The sequence below is a fragment of the Rhinatrema bivittatum genome, chromosome 9 (assembly GCF_901001135.1).
Source record: "Rhinatrema bivittatum chromosome 9, aRhiBiv1.1, whole genome shotgun sequence".
Lineage (NCBI taxonomy): Eukaryota > Metazoa > Chordata > Amphibia > Gymnophiona > Rhinatrematidae > Rhinatrema > Rhinatrema bivittatum.
Window position 1 is genome coordinate 266,123,600 of NC_042623.1, and position 21,622 is coordinate 266,145,221.

Below are 21,622 nucleotides of genomic sequence, written 5' to 3' on the forward strand. Positions count from 1 at the left end.
GTGAGGGTGAATGACCTTCATTTTCAAATGTTCAAAACAGTTTCCTAGAGGAGCACAGGGTTGTTTAAAGTAGTCCAAGACAACAATCACAACCTAAGAGGTTAGAGTCGTCGTGTATTTGATCAATGGTGAATTCTCTTCACTTGACTAATTGAAGACCTAAAGAGTCAATCAAATTTTTTGGGCCTTAAGAATAACTTAAAAAAAAAACCAAAAAAAAAGGTGCGACGAATCAACTGGATTGTGTCCAAACCTTTGCAAATGCTATATTCACTTTTTTTAAAATTACTTTCAGTCTGTTAAAATCAGCAAATAGTAATTTTGCACAAAAAATTGCAGAAAGATGTTGTGTTTAAATTTGTGTGGTAAATAATAATATAAGCATGCTCAGAGTGTCAAAAGTGAAAAATCCTTTCTTGGAACACAGTGCTCATTCCAAACCAACATCAGTTACAAAAGTGGTCCACAACACATGCTGTGATTCGTGGTAGCTGTGTCGGGAGGGACAAGGATCTATAAAGAAAACAAATAAGAAAAACAAACAGAAAGGACAATGCATAGAAATGACCACAACCTCAGAGAAAAGAACTTTACAGAAATTAACAATTAGAGATTCTTCACCCGGGATATGGAGCACCTCCAAACTTAGAGCTGTTAAACCAGACTAGCAAACAAATAGGGTCATTTATCAAAATGCTATAAGGCGTTTTCGCATTCGTTAAGGGCTTATCGCATGTGAAAAGCGCCGTTAACGCATGCGAAAACGCCTTAACGCATGCGATAGCACCATAACGTATTGTGCGATGCAAATCCAAAAAAGAGGAGGAGTTAGGGGCGGGAGTGGGCTGGGTTTAGCATTTTGCGAAGCCCTATCGCACTAGCTGGAGCAACGGTAGTAACCGCGTTAGAGCCAGAGTTCAAGAAAATATTTGACAAATTAGACTCTTGTCTCGAGTTGGATGGCTGCATTTGACATGTGTCTAGGGGAAGTGGAACACCGTGTGTCCGCTAACCAGGACGAGCTGGTGACTAATACCACACGGCTCACTGAAATCCAAGCTGCATTGAAAAAACAGGAGGACCATCTAGAGGACCTAGAAAATAGGTCTAGACGGAACAGTCTCCACTTCGTGGGATTACCTGAATCGCTATCGGAGGCTAAACTGGTCTCCTTCCTGGAAGGCTGGATCCCATCTGCGCTGGGCCTAACTCTCGAGAGGGGGCCCCTAAGGATTGAACGGGCCCACAGGCTAGGAATGCAGCAAGAGCATAATGACCGTCCGCTGGTGGTCATTGCCCGGCTCCTTGATTTTGTTTACAAATCTGACATTCTCCATGAAATAAGGTCCGGGAAGAGGCTAAACTATGAGAATAAGAATATACTGATTTTCCAGGACTATTCAGCCAAGCTGGCCCTCACCAGGAAAGAGTTCTCACCTGCTTGCTCACGCCTTCACAAGCTGGGCCTGCGCCCAGTTCTAATGTACCCTGCTTGGCTGCGGGTTCACCTGCCCGAAGGGGTGCAATGGATCTACACTAGCGGAGAGGCACTACAAATGGCGGTATAGCTGGAACAGGCAAAGGACACCGGTAAAGACTGAGCAGGGCTACTCTGGTACGGCAGGAATGAAGGCCTACATTTTGATAATGACTGGTCTGTTTATAGTTTGTTCGATGGCAGGACTATTGCTCATTTGACCCATAGGCTTCAGTGCTACCTGACGCCTCTCCACACCGGGAGCACAGGGAGGCCGGAGTAGGATGGCTTTCCACAAAATCTGCCAAAGAGACAGTTTCTGACCTCGTGGATTTCAGAAGAGAACAGTGTTATTATATTGGTTGCTATTTCTTCCCTTCAGTAACTGACTGGACACAGACTCCGAACTGCACAATGGTGCTCTCAAGGAGGATTTATTATTTTTTCTTTTGTTTTTTGATTTCAGCTACCTTTAGTTTTCCTATATAATTATGGGGAAAGCTGTTTTTTCATATATTCTTACTGCAAATGTGCGAAGGGTGATAGGTACATGATATGAGGGTGATCTCCATGGCTGGGGTTATGACAGGGGAATGGAGGGGAGGTAGTTAGGGTTTGGGCTATGGAAGCTTTTAAATTTAGATTTCACTGGGTCCCAAGAGAAGGTTGGCAGATAAGCTGGGGAGGAGTCCGCCCCTCTAACGAAAGTTTACTATGTTGTATTACAGCTGGTAATTATTTATCTCTATGTCACCTGGGATGTTAAAATTTGAATCCTGGAATGACTGTGGGATAGGGTCCCCCATCAAAAGATATAAAATCTTATCCGAATTGAAGAAGCTTTCGGTAGATGTTGGATTTTTACAGGAAACGCACTTGACTGATATAGAGCATCAAAAGTTTAAGCGGGATTGGGTGGGGCAAGTTTTTTATTCCTCGGCGTCCACTAGATCTGTAGGGGTGCCAATTGTATTCCACAAAACCGTGGTCCTCACGGTTATTCAGCAAAAGAATGATCCCTTGGGTTGATATGTCATACTGGTGGTGGAAATGGGGGGGGGGGTTTTGTAGATTGACACTGTGTAACGTATATGCTCCCAACACCTATGCTCATACATTTTTTATTCAGTTGGTATGCACGCTGGTTGAGGTGTAAGAGGGCCCTTTACTGATGGGGGGAGACTTCAATCTCATAGCCAATCCGGGCTTGGACCAGTCTAGCTATTCTTCGGTTCCCCGAATGAGTGATAAGAAGGGAATCCCCTTTTTACTCCAACTTCGGAACTCCAACTTCTAGATACGTGGCGCCTTTTTCACCCGGGAGAATGAGATTTTACCCTCCTTTCCCAGGCACATGCTACATGGTCATGGCTTGATTATTTTTTGTGGTCTCGGGATCATTTATCTCAAGTGGAAGCCACAGGTATTGGCAATATTAAGATATCAGACCATGCCCCTATATGGCTTAGCTTGAAATGGGAGGGGGGGGGGTGTCGCCCCTCTAGTGCCACATGGCGATTTCCCTACTACTTGGCCACGGATAGTACATTTCAGGACTATTTAAAGGGATGTTGGGCCAGATACTCCGCCTCCAATAAGGAACATGCCGAACACTCACCAGTGATATTTTGGTATACTGCGAAAGCAGTTTTGAGGGGAGAGAATTTCCTATTTGGCATGGAGACGAAAGTCCATGGATAAACAATTAATCGCCCTTGATGTTCAACTGTGGAAATGCAAGGCGGCATGGCTGGCCACACACATTAGTGCCCACAGGGCGGACCTAATAGCCACGCAAGCGGCCCTAAATACTGTATTGCACCAAAGAGCGAAAAAAAGTATTACCTATTATAAATTTAAGCTATACCAACAAGCCAATAAATCCGGACGGATGCTAGCCTGCCTTATAAAGGGCGCACGTTCTTCCAGATCACAAGGGGCATATCTTTCATGGCACTTCTGACATCATATGGCTATTTTCTGAATTTTATGCCAAGCTGTATACCTCAGAGGGATGTGACTCGGCGCAATGCCAAGCTTTTTTGGCCAATTTAGACCTTCCTGTGTTTGACAAGGAACACTTGGAACATCTGAATCATCCAATAACTATAGGGGAGATCACTGATGGTATACGAAGGGCGCAACCTCTAAAGGCACCAGGCCCCGATGGATACTCAGCAAAGATCTACAAAATTTTGCTAGATGATATCCCCAACTGTCTACACGCCGTGTTTACTAAGGTGATTCAGGAAGGGCATTGCCCGGTGGGGGAAAATAAAGCCACGATAGTAGTTTTGCCAAAACCAGGTAAAGACCCAACTGCGGTAGGTTCCTACAGGCCTATCTCCCTGATCAATTTCAATCAAAAATTAATAGCCAAAATTCTGGCAGATCGCCTTGCGGCGGTCTTACCCAAATATATCAGGATGGGTCAGGCTGGATTTGTGAGGGGTCGTTATGCCACTGTGAATGTGCATAGATTGCTTTCTGCAATCTCACATTGCACAGACAAGGCTCAACCTTTTCTGGCCATAAGCTTTGACGCGGAAAAAGCCTTTGACAGAGTGGAATGGCAGTATTTATTTGCAGTTCTGCAACATATGCAGTTGGAGGGCTTGTTCCTGGATGGGGTTCGTCTACTATATGCCTTTCCCTAGCGAACATACTGATAAATAGGGCCCTGTCCCAGGACTTTATTATCCATAGAGGCACGAGGCAGGGCTTCCCCGTCACCCTTATTGTTCTTGCTGGTTTTAGAACCACTGCTAGTGATGATATAGTCATCTGAACAAATCCGTGGGCTCCAGATAGGAAGTGTTCTTTTCAAATATGCAGCATTTGCAGACAATTTCTTGGTTTTCCTGCAGGACCCAGTTCATTCATTGCCACCTTTATTACAATTGATGAAGGATTATGGGGCTATTTCAGGCTTTAAGTTGAACAAAGATAAGTCGGAGGCTCTTGCTTTCCCTGAGGATCTTGAGATGCCTTCCCTCTAAAGTGGGCTCTTTTCGCTATCTCAGGGTATTAATCACTCTGAATTTAGATAAGATATATGATCTCAATGTTACCCCTTTACTTATTCACTCTCGCGAAAAATTAGCATTATGGAGGCCCCTCCCCTTATCATTGGGTGGGCGAATTAATGTATTCAAGATAATTCTATTCCCCAAATGGTTATATATGCTGCAGACCCTCCCAATACTACTTAAACCTTTAGATCTTCGGGCCTTGGATAGATATTTCTTACCATTTTTGTGGGCCGGTAAGAAAGCAAGGATCCCTCTAAGCAGACTAAAGCAACCACGGGACAGGGGTGGCCTGGATCTAGCATTATAAAATATGGCTTGTTTCTTACGCATCATTCGCGACTGGCTTTATGATGGGTCTACTTATACCAATATTGATTGTGATCAGACACTTTTTCCTAATCTAGACCTACGATACATTTTACAGGCCCCATTCTCTGAGATGCCCATAGGAGTAGCTAATCATCAATTGTTCTCACCCATCCGCAAAGCCTGGAGAGCCCTAATGACTAGCCTCCAGCTATCTGTCAACTGCTCCCCTTTTTGACCCATACAAGGAAATTTGGTGTTTGTCCCAGGGTCCAGCACAAAGAGCTTTCAGGACTGGCAGCGCCGGGGACTGACACAATTGCACCATTTGTTAACGGCCGAGGGTACCATCCTCCCTTTTAGTGATTTACAATGGCAACATGGGCTTTGCGCACTCTATGTGTTTCCCTACTTTCAGCTGAAACACTACACTGCTTCACTCCCCACCCAAGCCCTTCCTTACAGGTGACACAAAAGATAGATGAATTTTTCCAAGTGGGGAGACAAAAACTCTCCTCATCCTATTACAAATGGAAGGTACAACAGTTATGACCATAGCCTGGGTTGGAACCACTTATCTCCAGATGGCTTGAGGATGGGAGGGTCAGTCTCTCCACTCGGGGGGCTATTGGCGCGTTTCGAGGAGATAAACTCAATATCTTCAAACAGTTATCTCTGAGAGATGCAATACAAATTTTTGCACGGAGTTTACATTTCTCAGGCTGTGGCATATAGAGCTAAGTTGACCAATGTCTCCACTTGTCAGCGATGTAAGTTAGATAAAGGAACTCTTACTCACTCTTTTAGATTTTGCACACACATTCTCACCTTTTGGGGCCAAATAGGTGTGTACATCAATTAACTGTTACACTGTACTCTTCCTCTGTGCCCCGAAGTATTTATTTATTTATTTATTTATAACTTTTCTATACCGAAGTTCAAATAACAGGGTTAATTATCACTCCGGTTCACATTGCAACTATAAACAGTCAGTGACAAAGAATTGTCTTACATAGAACAGGAGGAGAAAAACTTGGATACAACTTAAGCAAGGGGAAAATATAACATATCGAACTGGTAAGAGCTGAAAGAGTTGGCTTTTTGGGGTGAAAGGAAAAATCTGAGGGAGGGGTTGGAGAGGTAGGGGATGGAAAGTAAGCGGGTTACCATAGCTTTAATGAGAGTCAAATGCATATACTGGATAGCTTAGGCAGCGGGAAAGAATGTGCTTAGGAATCTCAACTTGGAAGGGGTGAGTCCGTGGAGGAAGTGGCCAGGACGAGTGGTTATGGGAAGGCTTGTCTACTCTTTTATGTGGGCCTTACTACATACATTCCAGCACAGGCTCGATGGCACCTGAAATGGAAACTACTAGTGCAGGGAAAACGCTCCATATTATTGGGCTGGAGGAATACGAACCCTCCCTCCTTTTGGCAGTGGCGCAATGCAGTGCATGAGATGATGCATATGGAAGTCCCTGGCGGCATGTTGCTCACCTAAAGCAAAGTCCTAGTTTCTGCGGGTGTGGGACCCTTATCTAAATACCCTGTACCACAGGGCCAGGAGTTTGATCTTAAACACTTTGTAAACAGTTGAAATTGTTTGTTTATGTTCACTACTAGGGACCGATGACCAAGTGGGAGGGGGTTAGAGTGATCAGGGAAGGGGGAGGAGGGTCGAGGTGCATCCATCATGTATCAAGGAGGGACTGGCGTATCAGATCAGAACGCTAGCCCCAGCTGCTTATCAGCCTTGCTTTACTGTAGGATGGCTGTCTTTTGGGGTGTTAGGGGCTACCTAACCAAAAAAAACAAATCAATTTGTAATGTTTTGTTTGCATTGTATTGTGACTGATGTGTCAATAAACACGTTTCCATTAAAAAAAATTAAAAATGGAAATGCCCAATATCAGGTTAATTTTCAAAAGCCCGGGGGGGGGGGGGGGTGTAACGTATGTGGCTGGGCCTTGCATGAGCTGCGCACATTTTCGGCAGAGCCCAGCCATGCATTAAAGTGCCGGGCCTCTCAAAAGGGGCAGGATCTGGGTGGGCCAGGACAGCGCCATTTGACGCTGTCCCGGGAAGTGTACGGCGGCAACCGGCTAGTGTGCGGCGATCACTTCTGCTGCCAAGGAGCAGAAGTGATCTAACAGAAAAAAAGGAGCATCCAAATGAAAGAAACTCTTCCAAAGGCAAACCACAGCTTCTAAACTACCAGCATTATCTCTCCCTTTTATATACCCAGTGCTTCCTAATGAAACAATGCAATGCAGATGTTGGAAAAACACCAGACTTTTTCCCTGCTGCTTTGTACAGGAGGTGGGGTAGGAGATTAAAAACTCCCCAGGATTCAGCGTTTTAAACTTGGGTGGAGGCTGTAATCCTCAAAAGATTTCTTCTAACTGAACGAACCAGTCCATCACACCACCGGTCTGGGGCAGAGAGGGTACACAGAGATAAACCCTCAGCTTACCCTTCCCTTCTAAACATCTTTGGTAAAGGAGAGGCATAGTAACTCTAAGGCAAGAACTCAGCCAGGTAAGTGCTTCTCAGCCACTGCCAACTTGGTCTCTCTGAGTAGACTTTTTATAAGGTGGAGATAATTAACCTCACAGAAGCTCCATGAGGACATAGCACCACTGTATCAGGTCTGCCACATTTGGAAAATCTCTCTTCCCCCTTTTTAGACCATGAGACATGAACTATCATACTCCACTTTTCCCCTAGTTAGAGCAGGGGTCTCAACAAGAACTGTAAAAAAGATCTACTTTTCAGGATATCCATAATCAATATTATTCCGATATAGCTGCATAAATTCAGTCTAAAAACAAGGGTTAGCAACCTCCAGCAGAGATGCCAGATTATGGTACATGAAAACATGAAAATAATTGGTTTGGCACCTTGATGTCTGTTGCTCAGAACCAGAAAACACTGCCTCAAGAGGAAACAACTTCCTGGCCCTGTCTGGCATAAGAACATAAGAAATTGCCATGCTGAGCAGACCAAGGGTCCATCAAGCCCAGCATCCTGTTTCCAACAGAGGACAAACCAGGCCACAAGAACTTGGCAATTACCCAAGCACTAAGAAGATCCCATGCTACTGATGCAATTAATAGCAGTGGCTATTCCCTAAGTAAACTTGATTAATAGTTAATGGACTTCTCCTCCAAGAACTTATCCAAACCTTTTTTGAACCCAGCTACACTAATTGCACTAATCTACATCTTCTGGCAACAAATTCCAGAGCTTTATTGTGCATTGAGTGAAAAAGAATTTTCTCCGATTAGTCTTAAATGTGCTACTTGCTAACTTCATGGAATGCCCCCTAGTCCTTCTACCATCTGTAGTACATGCTGTCCCCATTTCCAGCAACTGGGATACAATAGGGTGGCAGGTGTGCTCCAGGCCAGCCCAGGCAGGCAGTGCATTTCTAGAGGTTGTCACCAGTCTGTGCCTCTTTAAAGCAGGCAGTGAGCGTGAGACCCTACCCTAACATATTTTACCCCCACCCATTTTGTGATCCAGCACTACAACCATTCTACACATACATAGAGAAGCTCCGTGCTCTTACGTGCTGGCACCTTCCTGAGGGTCTCTATCATGCATGTGCAGTATTGCTGCACCCTTGGGGGACATCTGACCACAGCTTTAACAGTTGGAGGAGTCATGGTCTGGCAGTGATAGAAGACAGCACACGTGTATCTGTGATGGATTTCTGGCACCCAAAGATATATCCCTTGAAGCTATTGACCGTAGGCTTCTTGGCCCCAAACTTTCCCATACGCATTTTTCCCTTTCCTTTTTTAGATATAACTTAAAACTACTATTTGAGGGGCTGCCAAGGCAGCAGCAAAAACTTAAGAGAGGCAATGAGGCTAGAAAAAGGTACACAAGACCAAAAGTTGACAAAATTTAAGAAAGACTGGGACATGTCTATTCTCAGATGACGAAAGACTGGCGGGTTCATGAGGAAGTGCATGCATGCTGGAACTCCTGCGCATGCTCAGTAAAGTTACACACACGTAATGGCTATTCATGCCTGCTTGATGACTGAGAATGATATATTTAAGAATAAATAAAAAGCTCAATGTTTCTGCTTAGGTGTAGAATTTGCAAAACCTTAATTCTTTGTTTTGCATAGACTTGTGAAATGTTTGCAGCTAATCACAGCTTACCCTTAGGGGATTCTCGTTAAGGTAAGGAGGCTCTCCTTCCACCATCTCTATTGCCATGATGCCGAGGGACCAGATGTCCACCTTAGGACCATAAGCTTTCCGTGTGACTACCTCAGGAGCCATCCAATACGGGGTGCCCACCATGGTGCTACGCTTGCTTTGTTCTGGAGTGATCTGAGCACAGAAACCAAAGTCCGCTGTGGAACAAAAAACAGACCGAAGAATCAGTGCAAGGGAGGTGTCATGTTAAATCTTTATTCTTTGGACAGCTTACACTCAAAGCCACATATTTTCTTATAACCACTCTGGTTACTAATTGGTCACTTGGTTATCCTGGTCACTTTTATGAATACAGATAATACGTAATTCTCAGTTTCAAGATATTTGTGATCATACTTTAAACCTGTAGTGCAAAGCATACAAATCAGAAATGGCATGTGTACTAAAACATGGGGAAAAAAAGAACAGAGAAGAGCCGTCAGCATATCCTTTTGGAGTCAGAAGCAAATAGGCATCCACCATATGTCCACCAAATAATAAAAGAGGGAATGCCATATGCCCAGTTTAGTACCACTTGTCCAATCTGCACCAAAGAAGAATCTAGAAGCATCTACTGCATTCAGGCTCAAAAAATGGCAGTAGCTGCTGTTTGCACATTCAGTGCCAAAACAGGGCAGTAGCATCTGCTGTACCAACCCTCAGGAAAAGAGTGACACTAGAGATTGTACCTTAAATACGGGTTCCATAAACCATCCTAGAGATTTAATACAAAACCAGACTTCATCCATCAATTACCCCTGCCTTTTCAAACTTACACACGTACATTTTTGGATGTTACAGGTGTGCAAAAACAAAAGTATTGCACTGTTTTTCTATTTATCAAGTACAGAAGCTCAACCAAAGCAGGAATTTGAGATTAAACATATAAATTACAGGTTGACCCTATGGCTGTGCTGCAGCATTGCAGTGCAGAGAACTCAAGCTCAGTTTGCTGGATGATTCCCAGGGAAGGGTCAAATACTAGCAGCACATGAGCAGCACTAGACAGCTTCATCTTTGTGGATGGCTCTATGTCATTAGTTGGCCAGCAATAGGACCTGACCCACCCAGGTTTTCAGGATACCCACAATGACTATGCATAAAATCATTTGCCCTGACCATATATTTGATATATGCAAATTAATCTCGTGCTTTCTTAACATTCAGACAGGTTAATCCAAACCAGTGGGTTTGGATTACCTTCGGAAATCTGAAAAGATATGGCGCAAGGACCCTTCACACACACATCTGGCACAATTTAAATCCTCCCTACACCTATACAGTGACAAACTTAACACGACAAAACGAGACTTCTACGCCATCAAAATACACCAATTCCAATACAACCCCAAAGTTCTTTATGACTACGTTAACTCACTTACCAAGACGGCTACTCCTGACATCCCTGATGAACTAGCTAAATCCAAATGCAAAGAATTAGCCACTTTTTTCCAAACCAAAATAGATAAGTTAATATCAAAGTTCCCCTCTTCTGCTATTCCCATCAACCTCGTCGAACCTGATCTCATCCATACAATGACTAGCAAAAATACCACAGTTCTATCCTCTCTAGACTGCACCTCAACATTAGAAATTGAAACCTTTATCAAAAAAGCCAAACCTTCCACGCACCCATCTGACACCATACCCACAAAACATCTCCTCACAATACCCAATATTATTGCTAAACCTTTAACAAACATTATCAACCTATCCATTAACTCTGGACAGGTACCGTTCCCCCTGAAACAGGCTATTGTCAAACCGATCCTCAAGAAACCCAAACTAGACCCTTCTGATCTAGCCAATTATCGCCCTATTTCTAACCTTCCATTCATCGCTAAACTCCTTGAAAAAACTGTCAACAAGCAACTGACAGAATACCTTGAAGACAATCACATTCTTGCCCCCGCACAATTTGGCTTTCGTAAATCTCACAGCACGGAGACTCTATTACTTTCATTGACTGACCACATTATTAAAGGATTTGAGAAAGGACAATCATACATACTTGCCTTCCTTGACATCTCATCCGCATTTGACACCGTCAGCCATCCCATTCTTCTACAGCGCCTAACTGAAATAGGCATTACAGGTGTTGCCCACAACTGGTTCAAATCCTACCTCAGCAACAGAGACTACAAAATTCAGCTAGGCAATCACGTATCCAATGCCATCCCCCTTAATCAAGGTGTCCCTCAGGGATCATCCCTCTCCTCTACCCTCTTCAATATTTACATCCTTCCCCTCTGCTACTTCCTTTCTAGCCTAAATCTCCCCCATTACATTTACGCTGATGATGTTCAGCTGCTCATACCCATCACTGACTCCCTTTCGAAAACCATGGATTTCTGGAATGATACCCTCCAATCCATAAACAATCTCCTCTCTTCCATCCACCTAGCCCTTAACACAACTAAAACTGAAATCATGCTCATCTCACCCCCCAACCACTCGATCCTCCCCCCTCTATCACAGTTCAAATTTGCCCAACAAGTCCGTGATCTGGGAATCATCCTCGACGGGCACTTTACCCTGAAGAAATTTATCAACAATATACTTAAAGATGGTTTCTTTAAACTCCATACACTGAAAAAACTTAAACCCTTACTGCATGCCCCTGATTTCCGGACAGTGCTTCAAACCACTATCTTTGCCAAAACAGACTACTGCAACTCCCTGCTCCTCGGCCTTCCTAACAACGCCATTCATCCCATTCAAATTCTGCAAAACACAACAGCCCGAATCTTGACCAACCTACGCAAACATGACCATATTACACCTGTTCTAAAAGATCTACATTGGCTCCCAATAGCATCCCGTATACAATATAAGGCACTCTCTCTCATCCACAAGGCTTTATACAATCCTGAAATGAACTGGTTCAATGAATCCTTCCGCTTACACCAGTCCAATAAGCCTACCAGACATGCACATCTCGCAACCATGCCTATCCCCTCTCCCAAACTCCACAAACTAACCTCCACAAGAGCCCGTGCACTATCCATCGCCGGGCCGACCCTTTGGAACACAATGCCAGTTGAACTACGGCAAGAGGAATGCCTGAAATCCTTCAAGCGGAAGCTTAAGACCTGGCTATTTGCCAAAGCATACACCTAATCTCCACTCTGCCTTTCCACCGCCCCCCTTTCGGTACCCCGCTTTTGCCCCATCCTTCTTCTTTCCGCCCCCTTCTCCCCCCTCTGCTCTCCACTCCCCCCTCCCCCCCTAATATTCCCAAATCCCTTTTCTCTCAGTTCTCTCAACATTGTACATATGTATATAATTGCAATTCTTGTTTAATATTTAATGCAATTTATCCCATGTTCTCTTACCCCTTTATTCCCTTGTTAACATGTTTTATCTGTTCCATGTAAAGCGCCATGCATGGCGTATATTTGCGTTACACTGTGAACCGATGTGATATCCTGGATGAATGTCTGTATATAAAAATTTTAAATAAATAAATAAATGTACCTCTACCAGCAGATGGAGACAGAGCAAAACTGACATCACAGTATATATACACACACATATATCCATCCATACACACACACACACACACACACACACACACACACACATATATATATATATATATATATATATATATATATATATATATATGTATATACACACACACACTCTGCACTGACATCAGCCTGCCAGTATTCTCAGTCTCCAGCAGACTGTGGACATGCATCTTCCTACTGGGGATTGCTTTAAAAAGAAAATTGAAAATGAAAGGAAAAAAGGAGGAGAAAATTAATTCACCCCACTCTCCTGTGGTGATAGCTTCTGGTTCCCCTCCCTCAGTCGAGTTTTCCTGAGGTGATATTTGTGGATTCCTCCCACAGAAGACTGCCTCAGTTCAGTTAGCTGATTTTCCAGTGTGGACAGCTGTAAAGAGAGAAACAGCTCTGAGAGGCTAGTGGAAGCCGAGCATGACAGTGAAGGACTTTGCCCTCTCCCCCCGCAGCCGGAGGGGAGAGGGATGGGCTGAGCTCAGGTAAGGAGAGAAAAAATAAAAAGGAGTGAGGGTTTCCATTCCTCTTCTGGTCTCCGAGCCTTGGCACACCAATCCGATATCCATTCCTGCCTCCAAGGGAGATGGGGGAGTCGTGGCAGCTAGGTGGGTTGAGTAGCCTTTTGGACTCAGGCTTTGCTTGGACGTCACATGGTAGGCCACGGCGGCATTCATGTGCTTTTCTGCACACAAGTCTGCTGTGAAACAGTATGATGTCGGTTCATGCTTGCGTGCTCAGGTATGCACTTAAGAGCACAAGCTCGATTGGGTGCCTACCTGGACCACATGTTGTTGCGTTCATGCCTGCTTTCGCCCTTGCTCCACCCTCTCTACCTGAGTGGCGACTCCCTCCACGCCTGATGGATGGCTTGATGCCGCGGCGCCTCCATGCCACTCCTCCCCTGCATCCCCGAGCCGGCTCGAAGCTGCGGATCCGCCATGTTTCTGTGACGTAGGGCGCGCGCGCTCCGAAGTATGTACCAGTAAGGGCGCGAACCTCAGGGGCGTCTCCCTGTATTGATGTCATCCGCTTCCAACATAAAAGGTCTTTTCTTTTGCTAACAACTCGAGTTAGCAAGGACTCCGATTGGACTAGCTCCGGCTGTCCAAACACCATCTTGCACCACAGGATTGTTTGCGGGATTCCTCCGGCCCAGCTTCACTCTTGCAGCATTGCCTCTCCAGACTTACCAGGGGGTACCTGCTCCTCAGGGGCCTCATTCTCTTTCTCTATTTCAGATTACAGAAAGGAACCGGTACTCGCTCCTCGAGGGCCCATGCTCCTAAAACCTCTGAAGACTCTCCATTGCCTGGAAGCGATCGCAAGATACAGACATTGTGAGTTATTATTTCAGACTACAGACAGGTACTCGCTCCCCTGAATACTCTGAAGATTCCCCTTGTCCAGAGGCCACTGCATCTACAGACATTTACCTCCTTCCGCTCTGCCAGCTCCTTACCAGTCTTAAGCTAACCCACTACATCTACGCTGACGACGTCCAGGTACTCATCCCCATCAAGGACTCCCTATCCAAAACCCTCAATATCTGGAACAATTGCCTCTAAGCAATCAACAACCTACTTTCCAGCCTTAACCTTGTCCTGAACACTAATAAGACTGAGATTCTTTTCATCTCCCAAGATGACAACAATGTTCTAACCAACATATCAATCACTTCCCAACTAAATTTCTCCCCGCATGTCAGAGACCTAGGCGTAATTCTGGACAATCAGTTTAACCTAAAAAAATTTGTCAACACAACAAAGGACTGTTTTTTCAAATTACAGGTTCTAAAAAAGCTAAAACCCCTCCTCTACTTCCATGACTTCTGCACGGTGCTGCAATCCATCATTTTTTCAAAACTCGACTACTGCAACTCTCTCCTCCTAGGTCTCCCAGCAAACACACAGACCTCTGCAGATGGTACAGAACTCCGCCGCGAGGATCCTGACCAACACGAACAGAAGAGACCACATCATGCCAATACTCTGGGACTTACATTGGCTACCAATCAAATTTAGAATTATTTACAAAGTCCTTATGATCATTTTTAAAGCCTCGCACAACTTAACACCTCTTGATCTTAATTTACCTCTCAGTTTCCATAAATCCTCCAGACCGGTCAGAGCTGCCTACAAAGGCTCCCTCTACGCCCCCCCAATTAAGACCGCCTTAAGGAAACGTGCCCTATCTACTGCTGGTCCCTCTCAATGGAACTCTCTTCCCCCAGATCTCCGGCTAGAATTATGCCCACATACTTTCAAAAAGAAACTCAAAACATGGCTCTTCAAACAAGCCTTTCCTCAACAAGACGATCCCCCCTCGAAATCAGGAAGATCATTCCCAGATCACTAATCGATAATGTTTCACATTCACAAGGAAGTATGTCTCCCCTCTCCTCTAGTTCATTGGTTCTTCATTCTCTAGTTCATTGGTTCTTCACTCTTGCCCAGAATGGTCTCCCCCATCTGGTTTGGAACAGACTGAACATACTTTCTGACCTCCTTATCATCGTTCTTTGAATCGCATTGTTTTAGTATCTAGACATGATCATACTATCTGATCTTTTATAGGCTCTTTCTACCATTGCTTCTGTATTTCATATTGCTTAAGAGTCATCCCAATCTTCACGTGGCTCACACTTTTTCAGCTGTTAATAGTTACCGTGTTTGTGAACCCTTGCGCCCAGTTCCATGATACCCTGTTCTTTGTAATGCTCCTTGCAACTTTTGTGTTTTTCTCTGTAAACCGATCTGATATGTAATTTTCACATGAATGTTGGTATATAAAAGTTCAAAATAAATAATAAATAAATAAAGCACCACAGGTATCTCGTCAGGGATCTGCATTCAGGACTGATGGCGCAGGTGCGATTATTAACAAACAATATGCCCAGTGGTGCGGCCTTATCTACAGGTGCGCGGATTGATGGCAGCCACTGGAGAGGTGGTTCCGTGTGAAAGGGTGCAATTGCGTCCTCTTCAGGGTACACTGCTTACACATTGGAGTCCACAGTCTCAGGACTAAGCGACACGATTTCAGCTTCCAACTGCAGTGGTGATTGCAAGCAGATCATCTAATGAGGAGTGTTCTCCTACGAACACCGGATAGTGTACTACTCAAGACAGATATGAGCCTTCAGGGTTGAGAGACTCCCTTGTCAGGAATTGAAAGGGCAGGGGTGATGCAGTACAGATAATGGAAGCCTGTGCCATTTGGTTGTCATACTTGTGATTCATCGACCACTTGCAGGGTTGAGTGGTCCGAATAATATCTGACAATGCGATGACAGTGGCTAACACCGATCGACAGGGAGGAACCAAGAGCCAGGAAATAGCCCAACTCATGGAATGGGAGGAAGTACATCTTCAAGAGATCTCAGCCTCACACATTGCAGGAAGAGAATATAAGAGCCAACTTTCTCAGCAGAAAAGATTCTGGATCCAGGAGAAACGGAATGGTACAACAAAGCATTCTAGCTCATAGTGAGCCACTGGGACCTCCAATTTCTAGGATTGCTGGCAACATCACACAATGCGAAGGTTCCTCGCTTGTTCAGTTCCAGGAGAGATCTGACGTTTTCGGGCATTGATGCCCTCTCATGCAGGAGTGGCCAGAAGGCAAGCTTCTATATGCCTTTTCCCCGTGGCCCATGTGGGGCAGAATGATTCAGAGATTCAAGACTCACATGGGGTTGGGTACTTCTGGTGGTGACAGATTGGCCTGGGAGGCTTTGGTAGGCAGAACTATGAAGGCTTCTGGTGAAATATCCTCTCCGATTACCGGTCCACAGAGATCTGATCTGACAGGGGCCTATTCTTCTCGAACATCAGACTTGATTTTTGTCTCATAATGTGGCCCTTGAGACGGATAGGTTGCTAAAGCATGGGTAGGCCACTGCTGTGTTTTCCTCCTTGCTTCGAGTGTGAAAGTTATTCACTTTCTTAGCCTATGTTCACGTCTGGCGAATGTTTTAGGCTTGGTGTGAGGAATGAGAGGTTCATCCTTGTTCAGTTAAAATCCTGCTCAGATTGGCTTTTTGCATGATGGGTTGTGTAAAGACTTGGCCCTTAATTCTTTGAAGGCTTTGGCCTGTTTCCAAGGCACATGAATGATGAACCCTTGTCAGCCCATCTGGTTGTCGCACGGCCCTTGTGGAGTCTTAATCAGGTTCTGGAATTCCAGCAGGTCCCACCTTTTGACCACTGTGCAGCCTCTTAATGAGATTACTTACTAGAGGACAATGTTCTGTGCATAGAGTTCCAAACTATGGGTTTTGTCTTGCCAGAAACTGTCTCTGCGAGTGTCTCTGGGAATGATCCAGATGTGAACTGTTCCATCCTTTTAGCCAAAAGGTGGTCTCAGATTTTCACTAGACTGAGGTTGCCGTCTCTGGGCAGGAAGGGAGAGGTGGATGAATATCACTTGTTACGGACCTTGGGTGTCAAGCAGTATATCTTGAGGTATTGGAGGTTTCTTAACCTCTCAGGAAAGACAGACTGGCTGTTTATTCTCCTTGGTAGCAGTAAACGGTGGGCCAGCATCATAGGCTATGATAGCCATTCCACTAGGGCTCAGACAGTGTCATGGACAGAGATTAGATGGTCATCTCCCGTCAAGATTTGCTGACTTGCGATGTGTTTTTTCTTTCACAACTTCCAGGCATTATCACCTGGATGCAGCCGTCACATGTGTTGTGTTGATCGGACCTTGGGCAGTCTCCCGCCCTGTTTAGGAGTAGCTTTGGAATATCTCACTGGTTTGGATTAACCTTATGAATGCTAAGAAAGGAGAAATTAGTACTTACCTGATAATTTCCTTTTCTTTAATGAGGACAAGTTAATCCACCTTCTTGCCCTTGGTTGCCGGATAGTGGTGCTATTGTCCTCCTGAGTGGCTGCATTTCCGGGGATTACTGGTAAGTGTTAGATCCAGTTTGTAACTTAGTAATATTACACTCCTTGCCTGACCTCATTGTTTTTTCTGTTAACTGATTGTTTGAATGGTTATGATCATGTATTCATTAATTGTCCACAATTGGCTTTTTAGGAGAATACTAGCGGGCTGATGTCACTGCAGAGGTATATATATATACACCGTGACATCAGTTTTGCTCCGTCTCCATCCACTGATAGAGTTGCATATCCCACTGATGTGTATTGACCTGTCCTCATTAAAGAAAAGTAGTAATTTCTCCATATTCATAGTGGATTTCCTGAAGACCTAACACCAGGATTACCATGACAGGTTTCAGAAGTCCTCAACTATCAAAGTCAAAAGTAAAGGAAAATGTAGAAAGGAACACAGTTTATAGAAACTGAATCTAAGAATTACAGGCTACCACCCTTTCTCATAAAAGAAAGCACATACAGCAGGGACCAGTGAGAAGCTGGTGACAGCCTGCCTGAGTTTTTAATAATCAAATAAGTCTTATGGCAGAGCTCAGACTAAAATTAATCAAGTTATATCTTGTTCTAATTAGAAAATAGTTTACACACTTCTGTTGGGCAAACTGCACTCTGCTTTACTTTTCCTGAGCTACACTGTTGAGGAAAGGACTTCAAACTGAACTCCAAAAGTTTTTGATGTTTGTCATCTGCCAAAAGTAAACTTTTTTCTGCAGTGGGAGTTAGCATGGAATGCACAGAAGGTAACGTCCTCTTAACCTATCATTTTCCTTCCTATGCCATCTTTTATTAAGAAACAAAAAAAGCAGTGAAATGCCTTCACAATGCACTCTATGGGTCAGTCATATAGGCAGTACATATATGCAATGACAGATGCGAGACTGAAAAATGGATTGTGTTCATCAAACTAACATTCTCTGGTACAGCAGCCTATTATACAAGACACTGATAAATCATGATATGGGTTAACTACTATTACAATCATGAAATTATCTGGGTTTTTTTTTTAAATAAATCATGTATTACAGTGTGCAAAGAGTACAGCAGGAACACATCATTATAGTGTATTATAGTGTGCAAAGAGTACAGCAGGAACACATCATTCATTCCAGTATGAATGATGTGTTCCTGCTGTACTCACCTCAGCGAACACTAAGATCTTTAAAAAAAAAAAAAAGCCTATTAACTGCTCCCACAATACAGAGCACTCATCTGTCGCAAGTAAGAGATCATGTGTTTTCCATTGCGGGTCCAAAACTTTGGAATTCTCTATCTGAGATGCTACATTTGATACCACAGAAATATAGAAATAACGGCAGAAGACGACCAAACGGTCCATCCAGTCTGCCCAGCAAGCTTTCACCCCCCCCCCCCATACTTATCTGAAGTGACTTTTTTGTTCTATTTCCCTTCCACCTCTGCCATCGATCTATTTCCCTTCCACCCCCGCCATCGATATAGTTAGCAGTGCTGGAGCTGCATCTAAGTGAAGTATCTAGCTAATTGTTTAGGGGTAGTAACCGCAGTCATAGCAAGCTACTCCCATGCATGTTTATCCAGCCTGTGCAACTCAGTCCTTGTTGGTTGTTGTCCGAATATAAATCATCTTTTCATCATTCCCCTTGTCGTTGAAGCAGAGATCTTTTCATCATTCCCCCTGCCGTTGAAGCAGAGAGCTATGCTGGTTATCACTGAAAGTGAAGTATCAGGCTTATTTGGTTTGGGGTAGTAACCGCCATATCAAGCAAGCAAGCTACTCCCCTGCTTTTTTGTGGATGCAAATCCTTTTTTTTTCACATTTCCTCTTGCCGTTGAAGCATAGAGCAATGTTGGAGTCGCATTAACTGTGTGTATGTTTATTGAATTAGGATATTAATCTCCAGGTATTAGCCGTCATTCCCGATACCAGATAGAAAGATTTAAATGTGAGCTAAAAACATGGGTATTCAAAAATGCATATAACCTAACTTAAAATTATCAGAATGCAGAGAACTACAGGGTGGTCCATGGAAAAGTAGCCCGCCTCCAATACCAGTCCATTGGGGGCAGGCTACTTTTCCATGGGCCACCCTGTATAATAAGAAAAACAAGACAAATCAATTGAAGCATGATGAATAAATTTAACAAGAATGTAAGAACCTCCAAACAATGTACTAATATGTGAATCTGTTGTATTATATGTTCTGTACCTCTCACCTTATATCCTAGATCTTTAGTTAATATGGAATGGAACATTTCATTTGATGCCTGTTGATGAATACTACCTCCGTAACCCATCTTTTGTTGTTACATAGCTTTTGTAAGCTGTTGTGATCTTTACATTGAACGACGGTATATAAAATGTTCAAACAAACAGACAAAAACAGGAAAGAAAGGACTCTACACGTACTTAACTTAACAGATCCATCCATGCCCAGAAGCACATTGTCGCTCTTAATGTCCCTGTGAATAACCTGATTGGCATGTAAAAACTCCAGGGCCTGCAAACACTGTAGAAAAAAAATGGATTAAAAATCCTCAATGTGCATTCATGTACATGTTATGCAATTATAAATAAAAAAAGGTATTAGAATGCTAGTAGAAGGCTTCTTTTCTAAACATCCAGTAGAGGATGCTCTTGTACCAAAATAAAAATTCTCAAGTGCTAGAATGAAATGCTAGGGGGCTGGAAGGCTTTTTTTGCTAGCCCTGGCAAAATAAAGACTACCATAAAAAATATTTATAGCTATTTCCCACCTTGACTAATGTTTAAACGTGCTCATGATTGTGCTATTTTAATAGTAAGCCTGGTTTATCATTTATGGTATTCTGCAAACAGTGAAGCCTATTTACTAATATGAAGTGCACAGATAATGCACTTTAATGCATGTTATTTACTGCAGCTCTTCTTAATTTTTAATAGGACCTATCCGCTAATAAAACATAACATGCCACACCTTAATAAATAGGCCTTGGTGATTGTTAGTGCACCCTTATACAAAGAGATATACAATAGTTATGCCATGATCAAGCAACCATTAATTTTTTCATCCATCCAATATTAAAATATATCATATTCTCTCCCTAAGTATCATTGAACAGGTTTTTGTTGTTGGTACTGCTTTTAGTAATATTTTTATTCAGACTCGGCACTAGGTGTATGTGATCCACTAAGTCAACATTTAAAGAGGAGAAATAGCAGTTACTGACACTCAACATTATTTGAGGCCTAGACCAGCTTGCCTAGGACTCTGGGCACCAGAGCCAGAGAGAGGCTGCTGGTGAGCCAAGACAAAAGAGGCTGTAAGTCATGGCTAAAGCCAGGCAAGAGCTATAGTCAAAAACCTTACAGCAAAATACTAGTGAACTGTTGGAATGGCAGTTTAATTTAATTTGTAAGGAAATTTGAAGTGTGTGTGCATGAATGTGAAGACTCAAATTGTATGCATCCCTACTCCCATAGCAACCTAAACTTAACTAGGAACTAAACAAAATTAAGATGAAGGCAGCAGTCCAGCAGCAAGAGGAGGGACCTTCCAGTCTTTTCCAATGTGTCACATGTATGATTTTTTTTTTACCCGGTGAGAGGTTGTATGTGTGCACCTGGTGCAAAGAGACCCTTTCTCTCAGAGAGCAAATCTGATCTCTGGAGCCTAGAGTGGCAGACTTGGATGCACTGATGCAGACAGAGGTATATAGATGAGACTTTCAGGGACATATTAACCAAGTCCCTACTCCAGGCTGGCAGCCCTGGAGCTGCCTTGGAGGAGGAAGGTTTCCTGGTTGGAAAACATTAACCTGGTGTGGCAGGAAATGAACCTATAGCAAGGACCTGCTCTCCAGAGGATGCATTGTCCTTTCAAGCTGAAGATGTGTCTCCCAGGGCTACTGCCCAGAAGGGAAGGGTTAGGTTGGCCATCATAGTTGGTGATTCGATTATTAGGAATGTAGATAGCTGGGTGGCGGGTGGGCGTGAGGATCGCCTGGTAACATGCCTACTTGGTGCGAAGGTGGTGGACCTCACGCGTCACCTAGATAGGATTTTAGACAGTGCTGGGGAGGAGCTGGCTGTCATGGTACATGTGGGCACCAAAGACATAGGAAAATGTGGGCGGGAGGATCTGGAAGCCAAATTTAGGTTCTTAGGTAGAAAGATTAAATCCAGAACCTCCAGGGTAGCA

The 21,622-nt window shown here is 43.8% G+C and overlaps 1 protein-coding gene across 2 annotated transcripts in view; it reads right to left on the minus strand.

Annotated features, from left to right (window-relative positions):
• PAK2 (p21 (RAC1) activated kinase 2) overlaps positions 1 to 21,622 on the minus strand; it is a 233,987-nt gene that overhangs the window by 12,629 nt on the left and 199,736 nt on the right. For both annotated transcript variants that reach the window (XM_029615636.1, XM_029615638.1), the window contains 2 exons: positions 19,852 to 19,951; positions 8,990 to 9,186 (listed from right to left, as the gene is read on the minus strand). In XM_029615636.1, coding sequence (XP_029471496.1) covers positions 8,990 to 9,186; positions 19,852 to 19,951 — 297 coding nt within the window. The remainder of the gene's footprint in view (positions 1 to 8,989; positions 9,187 to 19,851; positions 19,952 to 21,622) is intronic.